General features: G+C 36.8%; 1 protein-coding gene across 5 annotated transcripts; it reads left to right on the top strand.

Annotated features, from left to right (window-relative positions):
• Positions 1-9,377, top strand: Smp_059210.1 (hypothetical protein; the record flags this gene model as incomplete). 5 transcript variants are annotated; one of them, XM_018796969.1, is made up of 12 exons in its annotated part: positions 1-126; positions 158-286; positions 315-391; positions 428-764; positions 1,728-1,900; positions 2,139-2,215; positions 2,255-2,547; positions 3,512-4,035; positions 6,556-6,677; positions 6,715-6,767; positions 6,847-7,316; positions 8,775-9,377. In XM_018796969.1, 11 exons carry the CDS (start codon positions 17-19, stop codon positions 6,884-6,886), a joined length of 1,935 nt encoding a protein of 644 aa, XP_018652057.1. The 5 variants fall into 5 exon arrangements, with proteins under 5 accessions (XP_018652057.1, XP_018652055.1, XP_018652056.1 ...); XM_018796967.1 differs by lacking the exon at positions 6,847-7,316 and having other exon boundaries at positions 17-126; XM_018796970.1 differs by having other exon boundaries at positions 17-126; positions 6,715-7,316.
• Positions 9,378-9,522: the final 145 nt, after the last annotated feature.

The raw sequence follows: 9,522 nt of genomic DNA, 5'->3' as shown, positions 1-9,522 counted from the left end.
ATTGAAGTTGTAAAGAATGTATCGTAGACCGCAGTTTGATAGACTCAATCCTCGTAATGTCCTCCCTAGTCGACACACCCTATTTATTAGAGGGCTTCCAGGGACGACAGACGTAACTAAAGTGAAGTAAGACACTTATTTCCTAGATAATGTTCAGGGACTTTTTCTGTAATGAAACAAATTCCAGGTGCTCTGTGGAGTTTTTTTCTACTTCAGAAGATAAGAAAAGATTCTCAGTCGCCATACGATTCAAGTCCCACGAGATTGCCAGCGAAATGCTTCGTCGGTAAGCTTTACATTCATCTAATTTTCAGACACAACGGCAAAACAATGTTTGGTTACCCTGTAGAGCTAACTTGGTTCAAGGACCTCAAAAAAGCTAGGGCAAAGAGTAATTTGCAAAATTCATCCGAAGTTGCTTTTCCAGTGTATGAAGAGCGGCGTCAGGTTAGACGTTTTCCTCCAAACCAGCGGGGTTTCCGAGGCCCAGAAAAGAGTATCCCATCTCCTGGGAACTATGGTGATGCTAGACGGATCCGGACGGGCTCTTCCTCTTCAGGCGGTCGAGGATATAGAGATAATGGCAGAGACCGTAGAAGCATAGATCGTAGGAGCTTAGACCGCAGAAGCATGGATCGTAGAAGTACAGATAGAAGAAGCACGGAACGAAGAAGTGTATCAAGAAGTCGATCATTCACAGGGTCATCGTCAAGGAGCGCTAGTAATTCGGGCAGATCTCGGTCACGATCAGTATCTCGTACAAGGTAACTTGTCTCGCTTATTTGTCGTACACACTTCAACTTCATGTGGTACCAGTCGTGTATGTAATTTGCATCGGGAGACCTGGATGGTTTTAGTAACTAGCAGTATGCTTTGAGTGACGCTTATTTAAGTTATTTTCGTAAGTACGGTACGAACAGTATATCTGTTTACAAGTCAGTGTTGTAAAAAAAATTTGCTTAGACTTTATTGATCGAATTTGTTAGCAGTGGTCTTGAAGTATTTAGAGTTGCAGGTGCTGAATGTGTGTTGGAAAATCCAGTAGTAGGTTGAGGAAAGTCATGAGTTGATTCAAGTTGTAATAAAATCTGATGCCCTCTATCTCGACATTAAACTAGTTGAATTGTTTGTGCCATTGACTTGTGGTATCAGATTCTGTCGACAAGGTTGTCAGCAAAACATGATGGTGATTTAGTAACATACTGAAGTCGTGTTAGCACACAAAACCTAATTTCACTAAAAATCGTATACGGAAATATACTTCGCTATTTTGAAACTAATAGCTCTTGGTGTCAGCATGTTTACATAGGCAGTTTTCGCAAATGGTAATTCTTTGGCTCACCAGAGATACTTCGTGCAAAAGCTTACGCGTCCCTCCTACCAATACTCGGCATCGATAAGCTGTTTATATCCCTTGAATACCATGTCAAATATTCTCAAGCATACTTATTTGAGTGGGCCACATGTAGAAACTAAATGTAAAAACTAATTAGTTTCTCTAAATGAGCTATTCAGGTAACTTACAGATCTATGTTATAGCTAGTCCGCCTGGGAGAAAGAAAATTGTCAATTCATGTCACGACCTTCGTAAAATGTTTCGACAATTTTTCATTCTGGGAGTACCGCTGTACGACTTAGTAGATTAATGAATTTTGAGTAATATAAAAACTAGTGATTATGTTACTATGTGTCCCAAGATTTTACTGATAAGAATATTTTGCTTCCAGGCATTCTTTGCCTTCAAATCCGGGTGATTCAATGCATGCAAGTGAATCAGAATTCAATGGTCACGCTTACGACGATCGACGTGCTTCTCGCAATCTCTCTCGCCGTTCTCATGATGGAAGTAGTAGCAGTAGTCGGTCTTCAGAGGGGCGAAAGCGTCAAGGTTCATCTAAACGTCGCTCGTCAAATAGAAATAATGAACAATATGATCAAAGCGCAGATGAAAACTCGTCTCCAGACTATCAAACGCGAAGAAACCAGCGAGTTTCAAGCAAGTTTTCTTTGGTGTTTTCAGATTAACGTTCAGCAAATGCCCTCGGTTTTTCAATTTTTGCTCATTTTGAGCAATGTTTTTTGTTTCGTAGTTTGACACCACTCACTTTACGTTAAATAATTTTTCTCGCATTCTCTAGGGTCACCCTCAGTGAGCGAACGAAACCTTGCTTATTCAAATGCTCCTGCTCCCAATCCGGAAGATGGATCTTCATTGGTAAGTGGATTAATACAACTAAGACGCCATGTTCGACAGGGTTTTGAACAGGCATCTGTCCGAGATGGCAGTTTTTCCAGAAGAACACGACATTCTTCAGAAAATTCATCCTCAGGTGCCTCGGTCGCCAGTTCCAATGGTGCTTTTGATTCTCCGAGAAATCGCAGTGGACGCAAACGGGTGCATTCGATTTCACCGCCCTATAATGACGTTCGTAATCGTACTTCCAAGGCCAAGGCTGAAGCCGCTTCAAATAGCGATGAAAAAGACCAACCTGCAGTTGAATCTCAAAAACGTAGAAAAACTAGGAATGCCCATTCACCAGCCAACAAGTAATTAAATTCAATTAAGTCTTACATCAGTGTCATATTTTAATGTACATTTATTCTAAATGCTTTTCTAGATCTCCCTCAACTTATTACATTCACATCAGATTTTGTGCCCCAATTGTCGTGACGCTTTTCTCAAATTTTCTGACTGAATCATCGGCAAACTTATGATAGTTTACTGTCTTTGGATAAACTGTGATGATCACTGAGGGAGATAAGTTTTAAGGGGTTTAATCGGTAGTTTTCTAAAGATTTTGAAATAACTTATCAAATCAATTTAAAGCAAATACTTTCAGGTAAAACATTTTCACACAAGGTTGGGATGGACTGATAGTTGAGTTTATAACTGCCTACCCATAGGGTGTCACCAGAAATAAGCTATCATAAGAAAGGCTTGACTTCTCGTCCTACGGAAGTACATGTTTGGACTCTGATAATGCTTTACTGAAAGCACACGTTTCCACTTGCTTCAACATAAAAGTAAAAACACCTTAGCTCGTAATTGAAGTACAAGAACATTAAGAATATGTTTGAAAGAGAGACTTCATCTCTGATGTTTGACATGATATCCTAACAGATTGATACAAAAGTGGTTGCTGTCTGCAACTTTAGTTGAAAGTTTTGGAAATACCAGTAGATTTTACTATTTGGAGAAATCCTGGCAGGTTTGGGAAACGATAAAAAGAAATGTAGTCTAACACTAGGTTTATGCAAAGGCCGTGAAACGATGTGGGCAACAGAAGTAAAAGAGATGGGAAAAGCATCAGCAATAATTGGTGCTTGATGAACCAGGGGATAAAAGTCAGCCGTCAGTAAAACCATCTCTAGGAAAAACAGCTGGTATACTCCGACGATATACTTGGTATGATATGAACCGTTGTCGATCACTTTATTGTACTATACCTTGGCTTAACTATGTTTTATTTGCGCGGATCTTTTATGACGTGTTTTTAAACAAATTCATTAGCAGCACAGAATCTCTCTCTGAGCCACCCCATACTCGGAGTAAAACTCAACGAACCAGTCTTCAAAAAACATCGAGAACCGAAAACTCAACAACAATACGTCAAGCAAATGCTGATCGGAAACAGAGACCGAGTGCTGCCAAAGCAAATAAAAAATCTACAACTAAAGATTCTCCCCCAACGATTGAAAAAAGTACTTCGAAGAATAGTCACAATTCTCGACGCTCGGATACTGCACGTTCTCCACTCTCTTTAACATCACGTGAAACCAAACGTTGGCGAACTCCAGAAGATGAAGTCAACGATGACCATCTCCATAAAGAGGAAAAATGGCCCTCAACTATCAACAAATTGGCTAAGCTAAAGAAAAAGTCTGCCATTTCATCTGCAAATAATTCTAGCGACAATGATCACTCTGATACTTCGAAAGTTGATGGTAATCAAGTGACGATCTCAAGAAATAACAATGTAACAGCAAAGGAATCTCTGAAACCGTTATTTAAAAAGTCCAGTTCATCCTCAAACAGTAAGTTGTGCTGATATCGTGTTGTGTGTTTTCCTTACACTTGTGATTGTAGTTCAAGGATCTCAATTAACTCCTGAGTTTTTTATTGGAATACAAAATATTCTGTTCTGTAGACATCTGACTACTTTGCTTTTCATCGTAAGATTAATTCTTTTTGTATAAAACCCGAGATTTCCCAAAATCAGGTTTCCTTTCTGTTTACGATAATTTATTAGAACAAAGGCTGATATCACTTCCTAAAAAGAGAAACTTACAACCTCACTTCAAGTTATAAGTATTTTATCTCAGGCAGGAAACGTAAAACAGTTTGTTTCGTGTATCCCAAAGAAATATGCGATTACATACCTACATCTTTACTTGATTATTTGATTGACAGCAATAATTAAGTTTTTCCAGTTAATCAGACGGAAGTTTCCTAAGGAAGTGTTTTTTTAATGATAATCGACTACATAAGCAGATGGAAACTATTTTCACTACTTAAAACAGGGTATTTTGATTCTGCTCGGACAAACAACGTGTCATCAATTTAGTAGCAACTATTGACTTTAAAAATCTCGCCAAACTACCCTGATTACCAAAACCATGAAATCTATTGTTAATGCATAGAATTCTACGAGAATTAATTTATTTCAAAGTTAAACAAAAGGCTCCTACGCATCATTTGTTCAGCTACTTAATGTGCTATTATAACACACTATCCACGACGTATCTATACCATAGTTTGTAATTACATGATCATAGGACAATATTTTATACTTTCGATGTCATTTAATATCGATGGTGCTTAACCAATTGGTATATCTAATTAGTATTTAATTTTACGAAATATGGGCCCAATACCTTTTTCACCTACGATTTTCTTTGCAAATTAGTGTACAAATGACAACCTGTTCTGCAAATATGTATTTGCCTAGTTAGCTACGAAGATAGGAACCAGTTTTCACGTGATTAAGATGTAGGTTGTAACAAATATACGAATCGTCCACTAATATCCACTCAGTTCGATTTTATTCCAAATTAGACTATATTTTGTCAGAAATGATGCAAAGCATTTATTACTTTTGGTCTTTGTTTTTTGTTTAACTTTAAAAACATTAGTATTTTAATCGTTTCACTTGAACAATAGCATTTATGAGAATCAGCAGGACAAAATTCCAACCACTTTCAAATTTCTGCAATCAAATATATTTATCAGTTGGAAATTAACAAGAATATATTAAAACCTCTGTTATTGGTCAGTGCATTTAACCAAATAAATAAACTATAGTGGATCCGATACCTCATATAATGGTTTATGAACGGATACTTTGGTCCTGATGTCTGATTAAATAAATTTTATTTGTTTATAAATCAAGCTAGATTCATCTATACTAAGAGGAAAATCAATGCATATGCAGCTTATTATCAGTACTTTATTTTGTACTGCACTCAATCGTACATTATATAACATGCAATATGTATGGCAATTTTCGTTGAAATATTCATTCGGTAGGTTTTATAGACACAGTAGACCTTCAGATTTTCTGTCTACTTATGTAAGTCAACCAGTAGAAATTCGAAAGTTAGCTATTGTATGTTTACACACTGTGCCGATAAGTTTTGTTGAGTGTAAAATGGTTGCATATTCTGATCTTAAACGAACTAAACTCTCGTTTTTAGGTTGCGTTGTTTATGATTAACATCTGACTCGTTGTAGTCACAATTCGTTCCCCATAATATCACAATAAAATTCATCGGTGTATAAGACAACCAAATGACTGACTAATTTCAGCAAGATATAAGCCACACTCAATTTCCCTGTCGTACAAAAAATGCTAAGTTTAATATTCAGTGCGTATTTGCATCAGTTTTCGTTTCGTTTCAGTCCATTAAGCACCTAAGTAACATGTGTGTATGCACATGCACAAAACTCCCCAGTTCCATGAAAGTGCTGTATATTACACAATAAAAAATTATTCCAAAGAACCACATCCATTATAAATTAACTAGATAAAAATGGACATAAATATATAATAGTATCTCCTGTCGTATCAAATGCTGTAGTTCCAAGGCATTTTCCCTATAATATTTTATCAATCATCGTATGACAATCTGATTTTCATGTCCTACTTTTTTTTCCTCAAGATAAAATGCACATCTAATCGGTAAATTTTCTTTTAAGCGTCACAAATCACATCGAAACCTATGATCTAATGAGCCTATTTACCAGGTACAGTTTCAAACTACACTTAATGTAGGAATTGGTTGTACTAAATGACTACCTAAATGAAGTAAATAAGTTGGTTAAAACCTGTGAGATAGTGATTAAAGGTCGAATGTTTTCACCACTAAGTTAGTTCCATTATCAAACTAGTTTTCATTGGTGGTATACATTCGAGAAGTTTGGTGCTTTATCTTATTGTGGGTGGTGGGTCTCTTATTTTTTAAGTAGACTTGATACTAACGTTCGAGACGAATTAGTGTTATTTACCAGATTATTGATTGACTGTTGATGTGCCATGTATTGCTTTCGAATTCTAGATAACAATCAGTCAGTTACCGTCGGCTCTGCATCATCCGTCAATAATGAAGAAAATGAGTCAGGTGATTGTTCAGATGATGTAATGAATCTGATTCGTGATCGTAAAGATGCGCTGGCAGAGGTAACTATTTACTTTTAACGCTTTAATACATTAAAAGGATTATAAACGGGATTGCGAGGCATTCACTACAGTCGTCCGCATGCTAATAAGGTAATTTTTATTTGCGTCCGTAATGTATCCTTCCTCTTACGCTTAAATCTAATATAAATCTGTGCTTTGGCAATTTTAGCATTACATGGCAATATTCTCTGCCTACGGATAAGGGCTGATTTCTTACCCTCAGAGTATGGAACAGTGAATTGATTTATAAATAATGGATATTAATATGAATAATTACGTTAGATGCCAGCCAATATGTCTGAGACTCGTACGGTGCCTACCTGTTAACGGGCCATATGCTGGTTGTGTAATTTAAATATACACTCAACTACGCCTACAATTCCAGTTGGCGTTTGTTCTTTTGTAGAATGTTTTGATTGGTCAGACAATTGTTGATTGGGTGCTTACTTTCATCCTCGTTCGTGTTTTATCGAACCTGGCAATAATGTATATTTTACCTCGATTGGCTGATGATTTTCACGTTATTCGTGTTGCTCGTTCTGATGCTGCAATTATTGAATTGTCGCCATCCATTGTCTACTTTATGCATTAATCATTTTATTCTAATGTCAATGTGTAAAACTACTGTTTTCTACAAAAGTAAGTGGCTAGATTCTTTTTTTATTTTTCCTTACATTGCGCAGTAGCTGTCTCTTCCTACGCCTGTATATCGCTAATTAACATGAGGCTATACTTGTTGCACTTGGTAAATGAAAAGTTTCTGCACTAATTGCTGAGTCTTTTAATGAATTCCAATGCTCAATCACCCTTTGCAAAGACGATTCACTTATATTTTTTTAAACTCGTAAACAAAATTTGACAAAAATCCGAATTCCTGGGGATTACAATTCGTATTTTTAAATCTACCTATGGTATTTTATGTTACGCTCATCAAAGTTACTAACACCAACCACCCCTGTGGTAGGTGTGACCTATTATAAACGAAGATATTTCCTACCAGTATTGTCTGTCATATACTCAGCTAAGTGATGTCAAACAATGTTAAGCCCAATATTTAGTGCACACATTTGTTTACATCCGGACAAAGTTCGAGTACATTGTTCAGCGCTGTGTTCTGCATGAACTTACTGATGTGAGTCATGGCTTGTAAACCTGAAGAACGTGCTTAAAATTATTTTATCAGTGTAGTCAGCATTGGTAACCTATTATGGAATTGATGAGAAACCCTGAATTTTAGGTGTAGAGTACTGCATAAAAGTGATCAAACACTTAGTAACTTTGTGGATGCTAGATTAAATGGGTGGTTACGTCTGGTCAACCGTCTCTCACCCTGTTTCGCTATGCTGACTGACGTAAGAGAAGTGGGTTAAAAAAATGGTACTAAAAAGTTGTGTTCGTGTTGAATTACTGGCTACTAATCCAAACTTTGCTAGGAAATTCAGACTTCGTGATTGGTTGCAGTTACCCATTCACTCTTACTTTCTATCCCCATTTAAAACTTGATCGTAATATTACAACACAAGTCCTCTAATTCTTTGTACTCTTTCACTTTTCTCAGTTTACTACTAGTTATTATTTCTTCGAATTCTTTGCTTTCCCTCTTGTTGATTTCCTTCTATGATATGTTGAGACAAGATGTGATTTATAGCATCTTTAACCAATATGCCTGTCTCAGGTCCTATGTTCTTTCTGCTTTTCTACTTGTGTATCTCATATTTTAGGGTAGTACTAACTTATATTGTATGTGAAACACTATATGATTGAATATCTCTTAGTTTTTAGTATTCAAACTCTAATCGTTGTTTTTCGAGTTCCCATCATTTTTATCATTTGAGTTTCTCATTGTTCGGACGACGACATTCATACTATGGCCATATATTTTCTCATCCAGCCTGATACACGACTCTTTGCAAGTCAATTAACTTGTTTTGTTTATAACGAATTCAGAATTTTTCCTTTTCTAGTGACCTGTTATAATGGTAAGATTGTTAGATGTTTGAAATTAACTTGTTTACCAGAAAACTGGTTGTACTTTAAATATAGATTATTCCTCCCATCCGAAAAGGTGTTAATCTTTACTATCTATATTTGTTTCAGCAAAGATCAAGATCTCGAAAGCCGTCTTATGCCGATGCTCAAAGAAATCTTACATGAAAGAGGCCAACGATGCATAGAGGATTTGCGGACGTTTATTTCAGATCATCAAGTCAATGAATCAAACATGAATGAATTTAAAGAGAAAAATCATATCGACTAGTTTTAAAACGACTTCTTTAAAGTTTGTGTATAATAATTTCTCTTGTTTATTCTCTTACGGCATTTAGCTAAGTTTACATTTCTCTGTATGAAGATCGTTGTTCGTTAGACATCCAAGTTTGTGTAATTGACTGTTTCATTGATAATATTCTTCCAAAAAATACAGACATTTGTGATTTCTCGATAAGCAGTAACAATATAGTTCTTTTTTTTGGAATAAAATACACACATCAAATTTTGGTTTCTCATGCGAATAACTTACCTTACAAAAACGTTTGATCATTGATCCCCCAAATGCCCTGGTATGGCCGAGAGTGGGGAGAGCTCACACGGAGGGTCCACCTAGGGGAGTTGGAAAACCCTGATTCCAAACCAATGGTGCACATGGGCTCCAGTATCCTGATGGAACGAATGGCGAATGAACCTGCTGCTGGTCAACGGCTACCATGGGACTGCATCTCCTCACGATGCTCCACTGCCTTGTGGATCAGACCTTTCGTTCAAAGGCTCGGGGTGTGGCCCCCTAAGAAAACCACCTGCTTCAGTTTGGGCACCTGGGCAGTATCACAGCCCTCAAGCAAATCGGATG

Source organism: Schistosoma mansoni, chromosome 4, assembly GCF_000237925.1.
Source record: "Schistosoma mansoni strain Puerto Rico chromosome 4, complete genome".
Lineage (NCBI taxonomy): Eukaryota > Metazoa > Platyhelminthes > Trematoda > Strigeidida > Schistosomatidae > Schistosoma > Schistosoma mansoni.
Note: the sequence above shows the minus strand (reverse complement) of the source record. Positions and strands in the feature narration are given on the sequence as shown.